A 24,186-nucleotide genomic window follows, 5' to 3' on the forward strand; every position below is an offset into this window, starting at 1 on the left:
TTCTCCACAAGAAAAGCAGCACTGACAGAGAATTAGATGTTCCTGGAACCTGCATAAACCTTTAACAGAATGAGTCAAAATATCTATTTAAATATAGAAAAGAAGTCAATAAAAAGCTAAATGTTGAAAATTATTTAGAGAGAAAAAAAAAAAAAACCATCATCATCTTCTCCCACTCCAGTTTACTCATGAGTGCTGCTCAAAGGGAGCTTTTTTATGAGATATTTTCAGTGTTCCAAGGTTGCTTCCTTTGAGCATTGTTAGCCTGTCCACTGCTCCGCTCGGGCCGTGCTCGCTGAACGCTCATTTCCTCTGCCAAGAAAATCCCACAGAACGCTACAAACAGTGCCAAGCCCCACATCTGCACACACTCAGACTTTGTCTCCTGCTCTCAGTCATTCCTGGCAAACCTGGAACTGCTCCCAGCTTTGTGCACTCCGCTGCACCTGGCTCAGGAGTGCTGCTGATGCAACCTGGAGCGCACCTGGCCCTGCCCAAAGCTGCAGCCAGCAGCTCCAGGGCTGTGTGCTCCAAACACCCGACAATCATGGAATGGCTTGGCTTGGAAAGGACTTTAAAGCCCATTTCATCCCACCTCTGCCATGGCAGGGACACCTCCCACTGTCCCAGGCTGCTCCAACCCTGTCCAGCCTGGCCCTGGGCACTGCCAGGGACCCTGTGCCTCCCTGCCCTCCTAATGGGGTGAAACACCTTGCAGAAAAATGATCCTACAACTTCTGTCAGCTCAACCAGGTATGCACAGAAAATGCTGAAAACACCTCAATATCTTACAGGAGCAAAGCAGGAAAAAAGGTGCACAATCCTAAAGGTGTCCAAGGAATGAATCTCCACCAGACACCAATCCTGACAAACCCCAAAGTGCTAAGGGAGTGCTCAGGAACTGACACCACAATAAACAATCTCCCAGCCTTACAGATGGGATTTTTAAGCAACAGAAAATTAAAGACCTTAATAAATCATGTGTCCCTAAATATCAAAAATATGTCTACAACAACCAACAAATATTTAAACATTCAGTGTGCCTGTAATGAAGACTCTTCCTTCCCCTGTCTCTGCTCCTCACTCTTCTCCTTCTCACCCCCACAGCAGCAGGAGGGCAATGCCAGAGGAATCCTGGATCTTCTTCACCCATTTGCAGTTCTGTTTTTCTTGTCATTGAAGTATGAATCATTTCTTTTCTATTTCCTCATGTTCATGTTAATAACAGTCCACAATGACACAAAGCAATCCACACAGAAATTAACATTATTCCCAGGGCAGATCACAGAGGAATGAGATCCCTCACTTGAGAATGGAGTGACCTTCAGAAAATCTGGCCAGTCAGATGTTCCATGCCTAAACTGTGAAATTCAGCTTCCCATTGGATTTTTAAGCAATCTTCACAGAACTGGCCCCAAAAAAAGTAAATTTAGAGAACAATTTTTTTTTCTCATACTGCCTTAAATTTCCAGGTAACAAGATCTGGTAGAAAATATTTTCAAAAACAAACTTCAAGGCTCATGATGCAATTGAGATGGTTTTTTCCCCCTCTCGGATAAAATCATCTTCATCAAGGTTCTGTGGACTAGGACCAAGATTTGAACTAAATTAGCTGAAACTGCTACTTTTGAGCTTTAAATGGAGTTTGTCTTCAAAGCTGCTTCAAGTTTTGGTTTTTGTGGCCAATTTCCACAACTTTACAATTGCAAGACAGAAATGAAACAGAATGGGGAATGGAGATTTGAAGGTAATGCTAGGTATTTTCACATGTCTGTGAAAGACTTTTCAACAGAGATACTTTTTTCTTTTCCCCTCCTGTCTTTTACTCAACATATGCTCTTCAGATTAGGGTAAAAATAGGGAAGTAGGTTAAAGAAAAAAAAATACAATAGCAGTTAATATAGCTTAAAATTAGCAAATTTTTTGAAAAATAGAAAAAAAATCCAACAAATTAAAGAAAACCAGTATTTCTGACAGAAATGACAATTCAAGACTATTAAAGATATTGCCCTATGAAGGATTATTTGTAACTTTAATTTGAGGATGTAAAGAAGTTAACTTTTCTTTTGCTATACTACACATGTAAAAAAAGATCAAAGAAAGAAAAGAATTGAGATTCAAATTCCATTTTTAAGCAAAAATGACAATGTCTTCCTGAGTTAAAATTAATCCTTTAATGATGAATTTCAAAGGTTTAAATACTTTCTGTGACCTTGGCTTTAAATAATTATGCCAAGCAGAGCTTTCCTTACATTCAGAAAAGATTCTGAATTGTTGATCACAGCCATTTTAATGGCTTCAGGCTGGCTGATTTCCAACATAATCCTTCGAATGCTCTTTAAAATTACAGGCCAAGAACCTGACGCAGGTAAATGAAATGTCACTTGCACAAAGGCTGCTCAAACACTCCATGCAGATTGTTAATTTGTGCCACTGCACATCCCCTTGCAAGAAAATGTGTGATTTAGTGCCTTAATGCAATGTATAACAGAGACTTCAACAACTATCTGCTTACACATACACAGAGTCTACCAGAAATATTAAATAGGGTTTTTTAGTTTGGCTTTTGAAGTAAAACTTGCATGTTTTACCTCTCTGATGGGGGGGAATACCTGAATTCAAGACAGGGGTCCAAGGGATGCTCAACAAGCAGGAATGTGGGCAGTGACCCCACAGAACAGAATGGGAGGGAAGCCTTGATCAATCTCAAACATTAATTTCTATTTTCAAATCTTACCAGGGTCCTTTTTCACCTGATGTACACCACAGGCATAATTAGACCAGCCACTGTGAGCAACCAGACATAATTTCCTTGCACCCTGAGCCTGAGTTTTTCCCTCCTTAAGAGCTCACCCTCTTTTTAAGGGAGAAAAAGCTTGGCTAGGCAGAACCACCCTTTCCCCTGTCTCTATTCCAGCAGAGGACGATCAGCCTGCTCCTGGCTGCCTTTACCTATGAGATCACCTGTGTTTCTGGAGTGCTGTTGGATCCTCGTGGCACCTTCCATCCCTGCTGGAGGTGCTGCCCAGCCCCAGCGTGCCCAGAGCAAAGCTTCCCATCAAAGAACCCCAAACCACCCCACGCTCCTGCTGTGACTCTGACATCCCATGGTCTGCATCTCTTTCTTCAACTCCAGGGATCCCTGAACATTTTTCCTCAGGGAAACCTTGCTCAGTGACCTTTGGGGTGATCCCTCCCCTTCTGCCCTGTGGAGCTGCTCTCTGTCAATCCCTTACCTTTCTCAAGGCTGCCTCTGTCTCTGCCGTGTGCCTCTTCTTCAGGTCTGAGATGACTTTTTCCATCTCCTTCTTCAGGCTGTTCAGAGCTTCCTCCTTGTCTCGAGATGCCTTCAGCCTCTCCTCGTCCCTCTGCAGGCTCAGGTCCAGCAGCTGATGGTTCCTCAGGGCGTTTGCCTGGATCAGCTCCTCCCTCAGCTTGCGGATTTGGTTCTCCAAGCCAGAGATCACCTGAGGGAAAGAGCAAACAAAGTGACAGAACCCAAACCCACAGCACAAACCTCACTTGGGTTCTATCTAGGAATGCCTGATGGGAGGGAAGAATGATGGCAGAACTCCATGATATCAGAGAGCTAATTAATTACTTTATTATTCTATATTATACTATAACAATATTGTCGGAGCCCAGGAGATCCCTCTGGCTGCCCTGGAGGACTTGTCCCCGCCCAGGGGGCTCAGAGACCTTGGCACAGAGCCCAAGAGCCCTGTGCCTTTCATCTTGACCCCTGGAAAAAAATTACCAACCTCATATGAGGATTTACAAGGAACGATAGTGAATTCATCACAGGGTGAAAACCAGATTTTTGAGGTTTTTAGAATGGGGGCTCAGGGTCCCAAGATGGAGGGATTTGGGCATGCCTTGTCCTTTTTCCTTCTTCTTCCTAGCCTCCATCTTCTGGGTGATGGTGGCACTTTTAGATTGGTTTAGAGTAGAAGCTCACTGTCTAACACAGGTGATGGGGATTGGGAAGTTATTGTAAATAATGTACGTGTAGTTTTTAGTATAAAAAGATAACACCAGTGTGCTTCAACCCAACCTGCCAGACAGAGCTCGTCAGGCCAGAGGAAGAATTTCATAGATAAGAAACAATAAACAACCTTGAGAACAAGAATAGAAGAGTTCTGACTCCTTTTTCGACTGCTGGGCGGGGAAAAGAGACTTTCTAACACATCTCAGGGTAGACTGTGACCAGCAGAGATTCTGAGACTGTATTACAAAGAGTACTAAAGAATACTAAAAGATACCAAAGAAAACTCCTGATTGTCTCCTGACAGTCAGGACACAGCTTTGACTGATTGGCCAAGGAAAAATGAAACCCATGATTCTACCATCTTTTCCTTCATGTTTGGCTCTGTTGATTGAAGACTCTTCCAAATGGCTCCCCTGAGGGATGATGCAACTCCTGTGACCATGCTCCTGCTCCACCATCATCCTGCTTTTTCTTTGGAGGAATAAGAAGGAGCAGTGCAAAAAGGGACACACTACACAGGAAACTGCTTTTAAAAGGATTTGTGGAAAGGAACTATCAAGACAGATTAAATAATCTGCATTCTTTGTGCTAATATACATTAAAAATATTTCCTCTTTGTGAACTACATTTCTTCTTGATCTTTTGGCATCATCTTTTGCTTTTACTTGATCCTTTGGCATCATCTTTTGCTTTTACTTGATCTTTTGGCACCACATTTCTGGTTTTGCTAGATTTTCTCCAACAAAGCCAAATGTACTACACTCATTTTTATTAATATTAGTTGGTGAATCACTATCGCTGTGTCAGAAACGTTCAAGAACCAAATGTAATTTAATGTTCACAGGCTCCACAAAACAAAAACAATAAAACATTACTGCTCTGGAACAGAGAGATCATATCAAATTCAATTACCAAATTGAATCCAATTACCAAAATTCCCTCAGGTAAATAATCTTCCAAAACATTCCACATGTGCACAAACACAGGAGCAGCGAATGAGATAAGAATTGTTTTGATCATTCTTTTCTCTGCTTCTCTCACAGAGGTATTCACAGAGGGCATGTGAATACCACAGGTTTCCCCCAACAGGCTGTCACCTGGGGTAGGAGCAGACTCAGAGGATGCTCTGTCCCTTCTCCTGGCCCCTCTTCTTGCCCTTCCCTTTCTCTTCCTGCACACAGATAAATCCAGCTCCCCCTGCCCAAAGCACTGGTGATATGGATCCTTTTGGAGGAGAAATTGAGCTTGTGGCACATAATCACTACATATCCTAGCCAGGCCTTCTTTTTTTATCCTTAAGGAATGACCTGCATCCTTCTGATGAGCTATCAGAGCATCACCAATCATTTATCAATCACTGCCTGCCCCCAGGAGGGAACACAAGGGGGAGGGAAGTGACAGGAATAAAGCTGTGTCACTCCTTGTTGAGTTCTATTGGTTTTTTCTGCTAAGGTCAGAGTGGGGATTAAATGTGCAAGATGGTGTTGTTCAGGTTTAGATGTTTACTAGTTTTTATTTATATTATAGTCTCACAAGTTGTGAGTTTTACAGTACTTTAACAAGTTTAAAATGGAGACATATTTCTCTTTCTCTAAGGTTTTTTAAGGATAAACTGTCTAATTAAGAAATGGCACTTAAATTATTTTTATTTTTAATCTAATAACTAACTACTTGTGCTCTGTGATGTGGATTTTTTAGTCTAATTACACAATACTACTTGAACTTATGGAGAAGAAGGTGAAGAAGGTAAAGAAGAAGGACTAGCTTCTGTCCTAAAATCTTTATCTTGCTCCATATATATTACTGTATTCTAAACCCTTAAACTCTAAGTTTTCCACCCTGTGCTATCCCACACTTCTATTCAAACTCCACACCCACAATCCCAGTTCTCTCATTCCATTCTGGAAGCTTCTCCACGGCCTCAGGTCAGTGCAGGGTTCTCCTGGGGGTCAGAGCCTGCCAGCACAGAAAGTCTCAAATTCTCAGTGACCAGGGTTCCAACAACTCCTAATTCCACAGAATTCACCCTGCTATTTTACCACAGCAGTAGACACACATCTCTTAATTCAGATTACACTTACTAACTCTCACTAGTTACTTTTCCATTCCCTCTGTGGGATCTTCACTGGGGTACAGGAGCATCACATCTGGGACACAAAGCCCTGTCCTTACAGCTAGGTGAGATGGATGACACTGAAAGCATATATCTGTGTTCATTCATAAATGTAAGTGAAAATGAGCACTTTCACTACAAAACTCCCACAGAATTTCCCCCTTTCTTCTGCCTTTGCAATTGCCTGGAATTCCTTCACAGAGGATGCAACAATACTGAGAGCAGAAATTGATGTTCTACCAAGTAAGTGCAGGTGACTCAGCTCAAGCTTATTAAATGCTTCACAGGAAAATCTGAGGAAAAGCAGTGTATATTTAAAGTTCCCATTGTCCTGGAATGCCAGTTTCTCTCCAACTACTATTTTTCTTCTTCAGACATTTTTCATACACTGTCTGTACTCAGCTACACCATTTATTTGCAGCCTCTGAGAACCACGTTAGTACAAAACTTTGAAAAGGAAACATTTGTTTCTGACCAAAGTTGGGACATGAATGACTATCAGATCTATTGCCTTGTACATTAATCTCCCAAGACAGATTCCTATAAATACTGTGATCTGAGAGAGGGGAAAAAAAAAAATCAAGGCTTGAAAGTTTGCCTATTTCTCAAGCTATCTGAACTATATGGTGTAATAAAAGACATCATCTCCCTTCAAACCTTCAGTTTGTCCTTCAGCTATCCCAGCTGTAACATGTACTAAATAATATCAACCATCTCAGAAACTTATTTTGCTTCCATGCTTTCTTAATTACTCACTGGCATTAGTCCCTACTATGTCAAAGGTAAGAGTGTGTGTATGGTGGAGAAGGAATGAGCACGTCATTTGTATACAGAGCTCTACCACAGGCCACATATTTCAGCCCTATCAGCATTATCTCAAACATATGTTTCATATACTGTAATCTGTGCTAGATCCTTTCCTTCCTTCCCTGAGCTTTTCCTCTACACATGTTTAATTTCTTATTAAATCTGTATACAGACTAAAAACGTGAAGTGAGTTGCAGTGTATAATTAGAATCCGCAATGTACTTTTATAATTCTTTCGGAAAATGATTTCATCTCCAGATCACAAGAACATGACAGCCTGCCTGGCTTTTCCTTAACCAAAGCAGCACTAACTCAATGAAGATAAGAGCTGCAATTGCTGATGGGTGATATGGTCTGAGTTCCAAACTGACACACTGAGAATTTGGGGTTTTTAACAGCTGCCCCAGTGCAAGTCCTGCCTGAAATAGCCACAATTATCTTTTAATCTGTGAGAGTTCTTTTTGAAAGTTCATTCCCCTACTCTCCTTTTTTTCCCTCCTATTTTAAAATAAGTAACTTCCTTTAATTACACCCCCAACACACGCACATAAGTGAAACTAAGAAATTACATTGCTCAGAAGTTCCCTAAAAAGTTTGTCAAAATATTTAGGATAAGAAATCAGGGCTAACCTTTTATAATACAAGGAAAATTCATTCACAAATGACACTACAAGCCAAAATAAAGACTAGGTGAATTCCTGTTACACCTTTTAAGCTTTACTTCCTTCTTTATTCAATGGTTCTTATACAAAGTCACTAGAAAATTAAACACAATCCTGTGTTTTCTGTAAGGAGAAAGTAACAGCTCCCAGCCTTCAGAGCCACAACTGGGGACAGCTGAGAGTGAGCTGAATGTTATAGGTAAAGCAACAGTAATTAATATGCAAAGGAGCATTAATGTTGGACCTAATAGATGGCAAAAGCAGATTTGGTTCTATTAGGGAAGAAGAAAGGCTCTGAAGACGGGGTGATGGCAGCGAAACTAATATGATTAAAGGAGTCCCTTTGGAGCAACTTCACTGCCACTAAGATGATGTTAAGAGACATCTAATCTCTCCAAAGTGACTGGAAAAAGCTTATATTGGGGATCACAGACACAGTTCTTGTCAATTACTTTCAAATAAGTCCAGTTCTCACAGCCAGATTAGTTTTTCCCATAAACAAAGTCAGTGGCAGAAGCAGCTTACGCCCAACTCCGCGCCCCAGACAACTTTGTGACACAGATATGTCCCCACTGCTGAGGGAAACGAATCCCAAAATTTCCAGCACTAAGACTCTGCTATTCCACATGCCAGGTTTAATAAACTATTATTAGACTTAAATGCAGGCAAATTAGGGAAAAAAAAAAAGCCCCAAGATGACTTAATTCTCAGTTGCGAAAAATCCATGAAATATAAAACTTATGAGCAACTGTCTTTTCTTAACGATTCTGTGGGAAAATAAAAGCTGCAGTTACAAAATTTCACTTCTCAGGCTCCAGATCCAAAGGCAGGATGGTTTCTTTGTAACACTGAGTCCTCTTTCTCAGTCTTGGTTTCTCAAATTCTCCTCTGGCTGCCCAAATCTCCGTTTGGGAACCAAATGGTTCGTATGGTCCAAACAACTGCTTGAGTACAAGAGCTGCTGTTAGAAAAACTCACCTTAAACACCCCATCCAAGCCAATTATTATTGTGCTAAACGAGGATTAAACATAAGAAATAAGGGCTGACAGTGTGTAATAGAGCCAAAATGTTACTGCCACTTGCTGCCTTTTCTGGATCAAAGTGTTGTAGCCTCTATTTCGGTGGTGTGCGTACGAGCACATGAAATAAGAGAGATCTGTATCTATTTTAGAAAGGATGCAGAAGTTTGCAGCAATTCCCAGGATGGCCATGCCACAGGAACATGTCCCAAACAAGGAAGCATTTTGTAAAATGACCATTAATCCACATACAGGACAACAAACAGAAAAACAACACCAGCTTGCACAGTTTCCCAAATGGAACAAAAATACATAAACTGTGTGACGGAGATTTCATAAAGGTTTATGTGACATATTTGTATGTCCCTTAGATGAAGAAACTGCTGGCCAAGGTGGTGATTTCTATTTCTGTTTCAAAGAAATAACTTAGAATTCTAACTAAGAATATCTGTGCTGAAATAGTGTCATAAAAAGGGTGGGTCATAAGCCCACAGCAATTTGCCTGCAGGGAAAAAATAGACTTGAAAGAAAAAGAAGAAGGTTGGTCACTCACTTTGGCCTATTTAAAATGCCAATAAATGTACTGCGTGTTATTTGGAAGGAAAACATGTGCTCTTAATTTTAAAAAGTAAATTGCATAAGAAAATATAAAGTTGGCAAAAAGTTTAAATTAAAATCTGTTGCTGATGTCTGAAACTCTGCTCCACTTCCAGGCAACGGGGATGAGAAATGGACCGAATGACTACGGCCTAATTAAAAACAATAATAACACAAATTCCCTTTATTTTCCAGGAGCTGCTGCTTCACCCCCATGAAGCATTTCCTTGGATGAGTTTCTGAGGAAGAGGCTGGAGCATGTCAGCATCTCCACCCTGACGCGGATGAGCACACGGAGCTCGCTGCCCCCTCCTCCCCTTCGGTGTGCATTACACACCAAACCACATCCAGCCAGCACCACGCTCAGCTCCAGTGGCCAGGGTGGCTGAAAGTCACAAAAACGAGGCAGAGGAGAGCTGAGATGAAATGCACTCCTAATTTATTCCCCGTGGTGCAGATCTAGAGGCGCTGAGGTGTTGCTGCAGCAGATTTACAGTAAGTGACTAAGATGTGCCAGCAGATGAAGCTGCAGTAACCTCACTGCTCTGCCTTGCTGGGAGCACTGGGGCTGCTGGAACAGAGCATCACTGTTAAACACCCCTGCCCTTCTCAAGGGGCTCCTGACAACTCTTCAAACCGAGTTTCACAAGTTTTCTGTGCTGGGTTAACTTGGCTCCAGTCAGAGATGACTGCACAGGGCTCATTTTGCTGTGCTTAATTTTGCTGGCATGTAGCATTTTAAAAATCCTACACCAAACCCCTGAACCTCTGAGCAGTAGCATGGACTAGGCTGGATGAACCCAAAGATCCTCTCTAGGATAACAACCTCAAATATCAGCCTGTAAGTCACAGCCCTATCTGACCACAGATAAGCAGCTTCTGCCTCTGCGTGCCAAGACCTTCTCAGCATTTCCTCCTTGCAGAAGAACAGTGAAATGAGCAGTGTGTGCTGGGGAACATCAGCTGGGCCCTTCTGAAAGGGACATTTGTCTCTCTGTGCCTTGCCACGCTGTGGGGTGACAGTGAGGGATGAGGCATCCATAACATTTGTTATTGGGCACTGGATTATTTTTGAAAGGAGATCACTCCAGTCAAGGGAAAGGCTGCAATAAAAACAAATCTCACTCTGATGATGAAGAAGTGAAAGGAAAATAAGGAACAAAGTAGGAACACCCAGTGATTCACTGGGGACAATGAGTCCCTTTTTACCCATGAGCAGGGCAGTGTCCCAGAAGAGGGGCATGAAGTGTCCTGTCCCAGCCATGCAGTGACTGGTGGCACATTTACTGTAAAACATTTACTGTAAAGGGGATTATCTCCTCAAAGTGGGAATCTGAACCACTTCAGCTTTCTTGTGAGTAAACAAAGCTTTATCAAATGCTGGGGAACATCATACAAGTTTCTCCACCATCACAAAACAAGCAATGCATTAAACATAAAAGAAATCTGAAAAATAAACAAACATTTGCAGCTTTAAGCTTAGAAAAAAGTGTAGCTGTAAGAACTTCAAATGTGTGTAATGTTGATTTTGTGTTTAGAACAAAATTGGTTTATATTAATGAGTTTTTCTACTGCAGATTCTGCAAGGGACAACAATCCTTTTCTTAACTGATCTTATTCTGGTTTGCAGGAATTATTCTCATGATTTTTACCCTCTGGACCCTGCCAACCAAGGGCCAGGCACAGTCCTAATCTTTCAGATCTTTCTGTGCACAAATCATCCTACTGAGGCTGACTCACTGGTCCCACTATACCTGCTTTCCTCCATGCCAAAGGAATTCCAAGTGGCCAGTCCAGCCAGCTGGCAGCTATTTGTGGCTCCTTTGTATTGTATGAAGTCAATCATGTCCATTTAAACAACTATATTAAAAATATTTGCTATACCATGGCAATTTCAATTCAAACATGTAAAGAATTTATTAACCTTTTTCTCTCGTGACTCCTAAAATCAGCAATTTGTCAATATTATGAATACTTTAAAAGATGAGATTTCATTTGCAAAGAAAACCAGTGGCACATTATCACATGGGTAATGATGTGGCAGAGCACAAATTAGCAGGGATAAGTAATAAACAGCTATTTAGCTTTCACAGCACAATCTATTACACTGTCAAGTTTAAATGCCTTTTGGGTAAGAACACACAGGCCCATAAATGTGGTATTTAAGGGAGCAGATAAATGAAATGGTGTGAAATGAAGTGAAAATGAACAGCAGTTCAGTGACCAGCAGGTTGGGCTCAGTTCCTAAGAGCACTGATCATTCCAAGAGCATGGGGCTGTGCAAGCCCTTCCAGGGGAAAAGATGGAAATTAGCACCCCCACCATTATAAACAGTCCTGGGCAGTGCTCTAAGACTTCCTGCAAACACTAAAATATCAGCTTCAATACTCAGAGATGCATTTTATTGTATGCTTTTATAGTATTTTGTGCACACTGGAGTGTTCTCATTCTTGAGGGGGAAAAAATTCTCTCCAGGATGTTGGTTCTATTGCAGAGCTTCTTAAAAATCACCCATCCTCATCCTATCTATATGTGTTTCTCTATATATATCCTATATGTGACTACATGGCAGTGCTGGGGTGAAGTTATTAATATGTTCAGAAGCAGAATGTCCTCAGTTTATAAATCAGGTTGGATATTAGCAAGTTTGGGGCTTGGAGGAAAACTGACACCCACCAAAGCTGCACTCACTGATCTGCACCTGCACAGCACAAGGGGAAGGGAAGCTCCTCAGGCTCAGCCAGATGAATATCCAGTGAGAAAACCTCAGGAACAGCAGGGCAGGTGACACTAAGGGTGAAATGTGGCAGTTCAGCAGGTCAGATCTCAATCCTCACATTCAGGATTTATGCAAAGGTCTACTGACTCCATCCCCACACAACCTCATCTCCTCTCACCTTTGCACAGGCACCTCTGACACCTCTCTTGAAAATACCCCCTGGGATTTGTAAAGGGAGGTGTTGAGCTGCTCACTTACACATTCATTTCATTAATTTTAACAGCATTAAGCTGCTTTTAAAGGTCAAACCTCCTTGCTAAGATTCTTGGGCTATTCCAGAATGCCTCTAACATTTATGAATCTGATAAAAGTTTATTCCTACTAACCCTGCTTATCTTGTATCTACCAGGCTCTCACTTTTAACACCACCTCACCTGTACAGTGCTGCTGGAGGGAAACACCACTCACCTCTGGCAGCAAACCATGGCCAGCATCCCCCCCTCACCAAAATTCCTGCACTGAAACATCATCCCAAGGAAGGTCCAGCACCCTCCAAGAGAAATTCTACTTTTCAGCAATGTATTTGCTTTGTCTTGTCCAATCCTGTTTAGAATTTCCTGAAACACAGTGGAAGTGTTGACTCACTAAGAACAATAGTTACCTTCTGCTCAGCTCCACTTCCAATAAAATTAAGGAAAAATGAGTCTGCCTGAGCCATTCCTATAAATAAACACACTTAGGCAACAATTAACAGGCAATTTAACCCCAAACCGTTCACTGACTCTGCCAGGGATTTACGAAGGCTGAAAAGAAACAAACACACCGGTATCAAAAAGCCAGCAGGGAAAAGTTACACTCAAAATCTTGGCCTCACTCTGGTTTCTACATCTTAGAAAAAGGCAGCACATTTTTGAGGTCTGCTGTGACATGGCATTAAGCAAAACACAAATTTTGATGATTTTTTTTCCCAAAAGAAGTGCACTGAAGTAGATCTGGACTTTTACAGAAGCCAGTCAGATGGCTAAATCCCAGTTAATGTAAATGGCACTTAAGCTACAAACTGGGCTTAAAAAAAAAAAGCAGAGGGGGGAAGAAAGAAAATCAGACATCCATTTGAACAGCTCCACAAAGAGCTTAAAATTAACAGAGCTTATTTCCATTTCTTAATTTACATAAGTCCATTTGATTCCAATTTAGTTAACAGCAGCTAGAAAGCAGAACTTCATCTAGGTTGGTTATTGTCACTGCCTTCCCAACAAAATGAGTTTCAGTTAAAGGGGAGAACCTTGAGCTTACACATGTAACAAAACAATGCAGAGAACTGGAGAGCCAAAGGATTACTCACCAAGCTGAAATTGAGATAAATTAAATACATTTTCCATTTCCCTGTTCTAAGACCTGTAACAGACTTGGCCCTCTTGCCTTGGAGACTGATCCAGAGCAGTTCCTCCTTCCCTGATTTACTGAATTTGCTTTGAAACAGATTAGTGAGACAAAAATTAAAAATTCCGTCTCCTTTCTCCTCTCCTTTTATCTGATGAAAGGAATGTTTACCTTTGTATTCTTCCTTGTACAAACAAAATGGTTTGAATAAAAGTGCTAAGGGACCTGTCAGGAAAGGACTCATTTCCTTCTGTCTTTCTACCCAGAATTTTAATGGAGACACTCAAATGGGCACATAACAATCTAAATAACTGCATTAATGGAACTTAAATATGATGGAGATGAGAAAATAAATCAGCCATAAATACCTGTTTAATGCAGGGATCCCCTAAAATAACTTGTGAGAGCGAAACATAAATAAGATGAAGAGTGGCTAAAATAATAAATGAAAATCTACATGTAACACCAGGTTTTCTGCATTGTACAAATCCCAGCAATCCATCCCTAAATGATGACTGATGCAAATGACACCAAACACCTTCCCTGTTTTCCTTTATGAAAAACTCTAAAGCTTTAATTTCTGCAGTTCAGGATGTGAAAGGCAAATATTCCTCTGAATGAATGTCATGGATATGTTTAGTTCTGAAATAACATTGGAGTAAAGCTTGTTCTGCAAGTGAGGAAAAGCTACTGACATTTAAGGAAGGATAGGAATTTCCTGCAAGGCAATCCAGAAATGGACTGGGAACAACCACCTGTCAATCTCAGAGCATTTTGTGTCCAGCATCCCCTAAGTCAAAGCTTTTAAAAACATTTGCATTTAAATTTTCCACACATTAAATTTAAAAGCATTAACATTTCCAGAACAATGTGTAATTGTGATTTAAATGCAGACATGATGTATTGCAGATTTAGGGATTACTACAGACATTCATCTCTATGAGGCAGCAAAATTAAATGTAATTTTGTTGTAATTCCCAATTTGTCCCCAGAAGAGGAACATGCTGCATTGTCTATGAGAATGTCTTTGCCTGTCAACTATAGAAAATATTCCACTGTGAGCAAGAGAACCAAAACAATCCCATGACTCAAAAAAACACCTAGAAAAGCATCACACACTTTTATTTTGGATGCATTTGTTGCTGAAAACTTTTGAATATTCCCAAGTTTTACCTCACACATCCCATAAGGGTTTTACGACGACTGTAACAGAAATAGCATCAGACACAAAACCTGCCAGGACAAACCAAGGATAAGATGACTCAATAAAAAAAGCCTCAGTAATCAGCTGTCCATGCATAAAATATCTGCCATCTTTCATTTCTGAGGTTCACCCTTGTAGAAAAGCCCACTTTGGACAGCAGCTCCCGTTCAGGGCTCTGCCAGGAGCATCTCCACAGGCACCTGAGGAACTCCCAGCTCACACCTCTGTCCAAGCCCTGCCCTCCCTGTCACTGAGGTGAAAGAGAGAAAGTTTTCAAAACTCCCCCATAATCACAGGAAGCCAACTAAGGAAGCCAATGCTGTCATTCTCTGGGCCAACAACAGAGGATTTCAAAGCACCCCCTGCCCTCTCCTGCTCTGTTCAGGATGCCAAGCAGCAGGAGCCTCTCTCCTTTCTGATGTCACACTGCTACAGCAAAGGTGACAGTCTTTAACCAAAGCCTCATGACTGGCAATGTGTGTGGGCAGGAATCCTGAAATCCAGCAGCTCCAGAAATAAAAGTTGCATCACTCACAGGTTTAGATTTGAAAGGAATAATCAGCTTCTGACTGGATGGATCCCTCATTTCTGCAGGGCAGCAGCAACAGCTGCAGCATTCCTGTTAGTCAGTTGTGGTAAATTCTCACCCTCCTGTTAGCTGCTCACACAAATCAGATGAACAATTACACACACAAGTCCAACTTTTGGCTTTCTCCTTTTCAAATCAATTTCTCACTGGAAGAAGCCCATTCTGGTAGTCTATGTCTAGAGACAATCCTGACATAAAACACACAAATGCATCATCTCCACCTGAGGAGGAAAATCCTGGGGAAGGTGGTCTTGAGCCAGCTCAGGTGTCAGGCTGGCACTGAGGGTACCAGGTGATGGTCCCATTGCCACACACCCCAGCTGATGCTGGTTCAGGTCTCCCTCCCTGCACCTTCCCCCTCCAGTGCTGGTTGCACAATTCCCACCATCTCCACAGTGCCTCTCCTGAGCTCAGAGACCTTTTGGAAGCCTCCTGCTCCACAGCTACCAGCTCAGCAAGATGACATCAATCACAGGATGATCTGTTCAAAACAAATGAAAACTGTGCCTAACATTTCTTCTCTTGAATTTGAGAGGGTTTTTGGCTCAATATCTTCCTCTGGCACCTTTCTGTTGATCTCTGTCCTTTTTATCCTTCTCAGTTTGTCCTTGAATTCAGTTGATGCCTCTTCGTTTTCTGAATGACAAATAGGCCACTGCATCCTGGGGCAGGAATTTCTTCAGATTTATTTATGCAACTGTTTTGGATCTACTGTACTCTGAATAAATATTAATACACAGTTTAAATATAAAAATCTAAATACATACTAAACATGCAGACTGTGAAACAGCAGTCAAATAAAATAATCCATTTATAAAGGCCCATGTTTATATTTACTACTGTCTCAAAAAAAAAAAAAACAAACCAAAAAACAAACCCCAAAACACAACCTCAAAATTGCACTAAGAAATCAGGAAAAATGTACTGCTCCTAAACTGAATATTCTGGCAGGGAACAGCAGCTGTGGGGAGGGTTTGAAGGAGAAACTGTTGGCTGGAGGCAGAGCACCAAGGGGAGCTGGCTCCTTTCTGTATATCAGCCTTCTAAGGGGGTAGAATTTGCAGACTTTTGAAACCTGCTGATTTCCTTCCCTGGAAAGCATCACTGTTTTGAAGGACACAATCTTACTCTGTGAAAATAAATAAGAAATCATGATTTTGTAGCACATTTTTACTAATACAAAGATCAGGGAACTAGCAGAATGATTGTTTCTTGGATACCTTGAGGTGGTAGATTTGACAAATGGCTTCTGATGCACTTGTGAGACAGAGATTTTGGCTTTCCCCACACACAGGCCTAATTACCACATTAATGAAGGCAATGGCTATAAAGGAATAGCAGGGCTGTCTCTGCTAAACCTCCTTGAAACTCAGGCACAGAAAAACAAACATTGCCTTCCATATAAATGGCTGCTTTAGGAGCCATTACTGATTAATCCTGCGTTATTCCCTCAGCCTCTGATGCCAGAGATGCCAAAGAAACCTTATCACAAGGGTTTGTTTGCACAGCTTCAGCTCTGAGAGTAATCCACTAAGTATCCCACACAATACTCAGGTAAAGCAGGTAAGAATTAATTGGTACCTTTCCCACCCACCCCCCCAGAATTTCTGATGCTGAAACTGTTTTTCCCTTCATTGAACCAGCTCGGCCTAGACTGCCTTGTCCCGCAGTGACATGTATATTGAATACAAATCAGACAGCAGAGCTTTAAATCTGTGTTGCAGCTCTCATTTCCAATTCGAGAACTGTACTATAATCATAAGCTTCTGGTGGATGAAAGGAAATCAGCTCTCTGAATATTAGCTAATGCCACATTTGCAAGTCCTGAAGAGATCTGTGCTGTTTAAAAAAAAATAAAAAAAAAAAAAAGTTAAAAAAAAAAAAAAAAATAGATCATTTCTGGTGAACCTATATATATGAATCGCTTTGTACTGCTGGAGTGATAGAAGCGATGCCTGTGCTGGGATTAAACCCTTTTCATCATAAAACCTCATCTGGTTCCGAGTCCAAGTCCATCAAACCTTTTCCCTTTAAAGTCCCGCCTTTGATTCTACATCAATTTATTCAAACCACAGCTGGGTGGCTGAAAACGAAAGGACAGCATCATTTAAACCAACCATGTTCCTAACTTGAAAGAAGGACTATAATTAAAAAAATGGGCATAAAAGAATGGAAATGGGATAATATTTTTTAATGGTAGTTCAAAGGCCGACAGATGTCAGAGCCTTTGAAGATGTCAGTACACTGAGCAAGGAGTTGCCATTAAATAGTTTGCCTGAGAGGTGAAGCAGCTTTTTAATGACTGAAAAAGCCCTTGCAGACACATCCTTGTGTTTTTAATTTGTCAGAGTTTCTGCAGTATTTTCTGATTAATGACACATGATTATAACTGCATAGCACACATATTTTTATACTTTGTTAAATGAATACTTTACTCCACATTCCTTCAGTGCCAGATAAAAACAGGAAAGCTTTACTACAGAGTCTAAAACTATTCAGATTGCTCAAATATTTATGGTAATTTGAGGGGATTGGCCAGATCCAGAGCTTCTATGTGTTGCTACCTTTTGTTCTTTAATGGAGCTATTACTACTGCCACCACAATGTGCATGCATTAAATGAGCATGTGACCCAGTAATGCATTGTGCCCTTCTTGTGCCCTAAACAATCAGAGCTTTCATAATTCACTGATGAACAAAGTCATCAAATCAAAATAACATTTAGAAAAATCCTTGGGTTGATCCTGAACAATACAAACAATGGCTGCCAATGTATTGTAAGTGGAAAATAACTTTTCCAAGGGAAAAAGCATATTGCTAGGAAACATCATGTTCAGAAGAAAAACACCAATATTTAGAAATGCAGATAAATCCCCATCTTGGGCTGAGAAGATGCTCCTGCAACATCCTTCATCTCTCTCTTAACATATGCAAATTTTTTCTATTTTCCTCACAAATGGAAAATGTAGCAGAGTGAAACACAGGGACAATTTCTTTTGCTGCCAGGAAAAAGCTCTCCCATCACTACAAGAGCCTTTTGTGGAAGCCTGCCAAGCTGAGCAGGTACAGCCCAGAGCCAGCCCAGCCCTGGGCAGGGACAGGAAAAGCCAGCACTGTGTGCCCTTGTACCACAACTCAGAGCATCACCCACATGAGAACACAGTCATTACAAGGGAATTTGATTAATGTGCTGCTCCTTCTGCTCTTCCAGCCCACATTCAGCTTGTAATTGGATCATAAATAGAAATGTGATGGACTCAGCTGAAAGCGTGCAGAGATTGGAGGTGCTGGAGCAGAGCTCTGTGAAATGAGTCGCTGTTCTGCCCTGAATATTGACAGCATTTCATGAGTAGGAATATTTGGCTGGTTGCAATCCATATCCATCAGGAATGTCTGTGTACCACCCCCTCAGGAGCCTCCTGGAGGGGAGGGAGGTGGCTCTGGACACTCACTGCTCCGTGGATCTGCAGTGGGAGCCGAAGGAAGCCCTGAGCCAGGGCTGTTCTGCTGCCTGTCCCAAACACTGCACAGTGATCCTGCTGCAAAAGCAAGCACTGCAAAGTTTGAAAGGGAAAAGAACATGGCTGCAGAGAGAAAAAACATAATTCTGAAATGGAATTCCCCCACATATATTTATTGAATGGAAACAGAGCCCTGCTAGGAAGAAATGGTGGAGTTAGGATCCCACTATAAAGAACATGGAGAATTAGCCCTCAGTACAGACATTGTATTCCCATTCCCAGCTAACCTGCAGCCTTCCCCCTTGAGTCCCTCCACAGTTACCTTCAAAGACAGTTATATTTAAAAAGCAAAACAAACCCTAACCTACCACACACCATCAGACCACTTGGCTTAATCGTGAATCTCGTGTAGATTGGAAAACTCAGCCTGAATTAATGTTACATCACACACTTTTGCCACTTTTCCTAGAAAACAAATGACACTTGGAGCAGGCAGGAAGCTGCTCAGCAGGATGGGAACACCCCTCAACCAGAGCAGGGCTCATTCCCTCTTCCATCCCCATCCTGGGTACCCGGGGTGCTCAGCAGGGGTGTTGGGACAGGGACGTGCTCTGGAAGGAAGAAAGCAAAGGAGCAAGATCTACACATCCAAAAAGCTCTTGATGTCACTGCTGTGCAGAAATCTGTTAAAAATTCAGTTATTATGTTGGCACCGTGGTAAAAATAGCAGAATAAAATGTTGAATTTCAAGCATTTTTGGCTGAGCTGAAATGAACCTTCAGAGAACAAAGAAAAGGCAGTGCTCTAAGCTGTGGGACTTTCTACAGAATTCCAAATTAATTACACAAACTAAAGGAATGTTACTCACGAAAGATGCATCAGAATTCTGAATAAACATCATAAAGTTCTTCTAAAATGGGAAATATCAGACATCCTGAAAATAATGTTTTGCTACAAGCCCCATGTAAGCAGACAAAGCTGAGCCATTCAGACTCTATCCATTAGAGGGCAATAATACATATACACACACTCAGACACATATATACACACAAACACACTCCCTCACATATCCCAAACTGCTTTTAGCAGGAAAAAATTAATATTTTCTGTCTAACATTGCCAATGGTATATTGACAGCTTGGGTCCTGTTCCTTCCACTCCCCCTGCACTCCCCAACAACAGCATCCAACAGATAAAAGGAACAATAACAAATTATTCTTTAAATTTGCTTTCCCATGAGGAAATCCCTGCAATGCACAGCTTCAGAAGGCTTCCAGTCAGTTATTAGCAAACAACCAGCGTGTCTGGAAGCATGGCAATCACTACAGGGGTTCCCAACTTTGAACAGACAAAAATGTTCTTCATGTTCATCTCCTACCTCAGTCAAACACTTTTCCTTTTCCTTACAGTGACACAAGGAGCTGTGACAGCAGCAGCCACTGCAGACATGGCAAGGGGCCAGCACTCTTCAGCTGTCTCTTAGAGCTACAGACAAATCATGCAAGGGCATTTTTGGATCTGATTTTTTGAGTTATTAGAGGCACTCAAAGGAGGCAGCTTGTGTGCTGTGTCTTCTGCTTCCCTGCTCCAACCACACCAACCTTACAGAGAAACCAACTGATGAACCTTGTTTATCTCAGGTCCCCAACCTTCTGCTGCCCCCACTTGCAGCATCCCACAAGCACAATTATGGTACCAGCTCTCAGGGACAGGAACTGTCTGTTCTTCCATGTTTTCACTAGCACAACATAGACTCAGGCCCCCGAGAGGATTCCAGCAATACAAATAATTACCAGCAGCCCCTAAACTACTGCTTGTCAACATCTCATTAGTTACAGGACTGCTGGAGTTCACAGGGACACACAGGCAGCTGCATCAATCACTTAATGACCAGTAATTCCTGTGAGCATCCACACTCCATTGATTTGTGTTTGGGGTGGCATTTTTTTCCTTCTGTTTGTTTGTGGGCTTTTTGCTTGTTTCTGTTTTGTTTGGGTTTTTAAAAAACATATTACTCTGCAATTGCCAATCCCTGCTCCCTTAAAAACAGCATTTCAGGTAACAATGTCATCTACCAGCTTATTGTTTTCATCAGCTGCTGAATAAATATTAATTCTATATTAAACTAGAGGTTTAACTGAAGATCTGAATTTCATGAGATCCAAGATGAAGATGCAGAGTAACACACTGCTCCTTTTGCTACCCCAGCCAGGACACAGGTGCCCTCCAACCCAGAAATCCCTAAGGAAACCAAATACAGCAGGAGAACATGCAGCTTCCTTCAAATCTTCCAGTGTACTCTGTGTTTGCAGCAGCTGCCTTTCCAAAAATCACTTTCTCTGCTGTTTCTCTTTTCTAAACTCATTTTACAGATGCCAATACAGCAGAAAGCACGGTCTACAAAAGAACTCAAGCTGTCAGAGGTAACTTTAGAAGAATTGTATCACCTGTGTGGAAGATGGAGTTCACTCTTCGTGGGATTTTCAGATCTGTTTCAAGTGAAAGCACTGTGTCAGAGGGTTTTGTCCCTTTTTTTTGCCTTTTTTTCCCCTTAAACTACCTTAGTGATGATTTTATGAACTCTGAAGAACAACTCTAAAACCTGAAAATGGAATATTCATGATCAGGCCAATATTTGAGGGGTCGAAAGTAAAGTTTTCTTATTTGTGTTATTTTAGGAGGACTTTCAGATACATGAATACAAATGACTCTGAGATATGTAATTGCAGTTTGAAATATATTGTTTTCTCCATTAAACAGAAATCTGCAGCATCCCTGACATCGATTCCTGTCATTTTGTCATGATAAACACTCAGGTATTAAGTACCTTCCACATCATGCACCCAGGCATGATTCCAATTAGTGCTGAATAGAAGACAAAATGTCACCTTAATAAGCTTCATTTTGCAGACTCTTTGAACACTGGATGATATCATCACTTTGCCAATCATTTCTTGTACTTTGGCTGCTTTTTTTCCATCTCACCCTCCCTGTCAAAAGGAAGTCTTTCAAATCCACAGAAAGGGAAGACATGAACAATGTCAGTCATTGGTCTGACTGAGCTAAAAGATCCAAAAATGACTCCCCAATACATCAACAGAGAACTATGATGTGCACAATATTCCCTCAAAGCTAATTTGCTGCCAACATGTAGAGTAATTGGGGGAAAAAAGTCTACTTTAAAGTCACACTGTGAAAAATATTTTCTTGCATGAAATCAACACTAAAGACCTTAAATCACTGTCACAGTCTGTGCCACTCATTCAAATGAAGAAACAGTTTTTGTTCAGGTAAGGTGACAATCATTTCTTCAAAGGTGACTGGGCTGAGCTCTGCTGGCTGACTCCATACTGAAAATAATCACTGTACTTTAAAAGAATGGATTTTATTTCTGATTTGTTTCTTTAAATAAAAAAAAAAAAAAAGAAAAATATTTTCAAAAGGAGAAAGAAAAATTGCAGAGAAGGTATGCACAGTTCTGTGAGCTCAAATGTCTGAGGCCAGCACAAGCCCACAGCCCTCAGCTGAGGACTCACAATGTTTTCTCTATCTGGAATGTCCCCAAATGCAGAACCTAAAATCCCTGCTCTTATCTGGGTGTGAGGGAAAACAGAAACACCAAATGGCAGCAGAAAAGACAGGAGATAATGAATCAGGATGGGAAGTGTGGGGCCATACCAACATGCTGATTGTTCAGTGGGCTCTGCAGGGCTGTGCCAGGGCAGCTGCACAGCTCAGAGGTGGGGATGGGAAATGGGCTCTCCTCAGCTGGGTCCCTGCAGGAGATGGTCCCAGAGCACACAGCCAGTGCTCCCTGGGCTGCACCACCCAGGTCCAGCAGACTCCTGGCACTGCCCTGCACTGTCCCATCTCCCTGGCTTACACATCCCAAAATCCCAGTCAGGAGCTCTTTACTGGCACCTGTTTGTCACTCACAGCTCAGAACTGGCAGGGGACACCCCCAGCCCTCCCTGTGTGGGGTGTGGTGTGCCCAGAGTCCATGCTCTGGTGGGAAAGGGTTAGAGTTAGGGTCAGGGTCAGGGTTAGATGCAGCAGATTCCTGGCACTGCCCTGCACTGCCCCATCTCCCTGGCTTGCACATCCCAAAATCCCAGTCAGGAGCCCTTTGCTGGCACCTCCTTGTCACTCACAGCTCAGAACTGGCAGGGGACACCCCCAGCCCACCCCATGTGGGGTGTGGTGTGCCCAGAATCCATGCTCTGGTGGGAAAGGGTTAGAGTTAGGGTCAGGGTTAGGGTTAGGTCCAGCAGATTCCTGGCACTGCACTGTCCCATCTCCCTGGCTTGCACATCCCAAAATCCCAGTCAGGAGCCCTTTACTGGCACGTGTTTGTCACTCACAGCTCAGAACTGGCAGGGGACACCCCCAGCCCACCCCATGTGGTGTGAGGTGTGCCCAGAGTCCATGCTCTGGTGGGAAAGGGTTAGAGTTAGGATCAGGGTTAGGGTTAGGGTTAGATCCAGCAGACTCCTGGCACTGCACTGCACTGCCCCATCTCCCTGGCTTGCACATCCCAAAATCTCAGTCAGGAGCCCTTTGCTGTCACCTCCTTGTCACTCACAGCTCAGAACTGGCAAGGGACACCCCCAGCCCTCCCTGTGTGGGGTGAGGTGTGCCCAGAGTCCGTGCTCTGGGAGCAGCTGGGAAGGGCTGGAGCTGGGCTTGCCGGAGCCGGGAGCACACGCCGGGCATGGCACTGGGGTGGGAGCAGGGCTGGAGAAGTGCACAGCATTTGGCTGCCCCTCCATGGGATGGGACAGCAAATTCCATACTTCTGAGGCAGCAGTGACTTGGAGGAGTTGCTAGACACGCCGGGGTTGGGCCAGTGGGGAAACAGCTGCGGAGATTTTAGTGGTGAAACACTCAAGGCTGTGTCTGCGCCAGCAGCATCATCCCAGCCCCAAAGAGAACCCACCTGGGGGCCTGGGCTTGTCCCCCTTGCAGCTCCTGTCTGTGAAACAGAGGAAAACCAGAGGAGGCTCCCATTTTTCTTCCAGGCTAAAGCAGCATGTGGAGGAACAGGCAGAGCAGCGGTGGGGCACGCAGGGCAGTGCAATTTGCCATAAGCATCTCAGCTGCAATTTGTTACTGGTTTTCCACTTGAAGGTTCCTTTATAATACTTTAATGTGGGAGCGTGCAGAGCTGTATGGATGGGCTCATATTTCTCAGCTGACATATCTTCAGCCAAAGTATGTCAGCTACAGGAGAAGGCAAGGCTTTGCACTGGCTCTGGGATTTCTTCTTCCCCCATCAGAAACCACATAAAAGAAAAACACAAATAAATCAGCTCTCCAAAATCGCTATTTATTACCTCATCATGAAACCATCTACTGGACCCTGCAGTGGTATTGAGTAATATCATTACTTAAACCATAAAGAGGTTGTATTTATTACTCAAAATTGGGAAAATTAGCATCCATATGGATCTTATTGTTTTACGAGCAGTACTGCTGCCAAAACAAGTGGTGTTAACATTCCAAACTACAGATTGTCACCATTTCTCACCCAGTGTCTCATTCTTTCACTTGGTATTTAAAATACCTTTGAATTGAGGAACTGAGCAGATCATAGAATCTCTCCTATCAAGATATATATCATTTAACAGCCAGACTACTGTTCAAA

General features: G+C 42.3%; 1 protein-coding gene across 4 annotated transcripts in view; it reads right to left on the reverse strand.

The window, feature by feature from the left end:
* The window catches only part of CEP112 (centrosomal protein 112), a 162,988-nt gene that overhangs the window by 58,420 nt on the left and 80,382 nt on the right, over nucleotides 1–24,186 (reverse strand). For all 4 annotated transcript variants that reach the window (XM_084218206.1, XM_084218204.1, XM_084218205.1 and 1 more), the window contains exon 21: nucleotides 3,237–3,467. In XM_084218206.1, the coding sequence (XP_084074332.1) occupies nucleotides 3,237–3,467 (231 nt within the window). The remainder of the gene's footprint in view (nucleotides 1–3,236; nucleotides 3,468–24,186) is intronic.

The sequence above is a fragment of the Fringilla coelebs genome (assembly GCF_963513975.1).
Source record: "Fringilla coelebs genome assembly, chromosome: 19".
Lineage (NCBI taxonomy): Eukaryota > Metazoa > Chordata > Aves > Passeriformes > Fringillidae > Fringilla > Fringilla coelebs.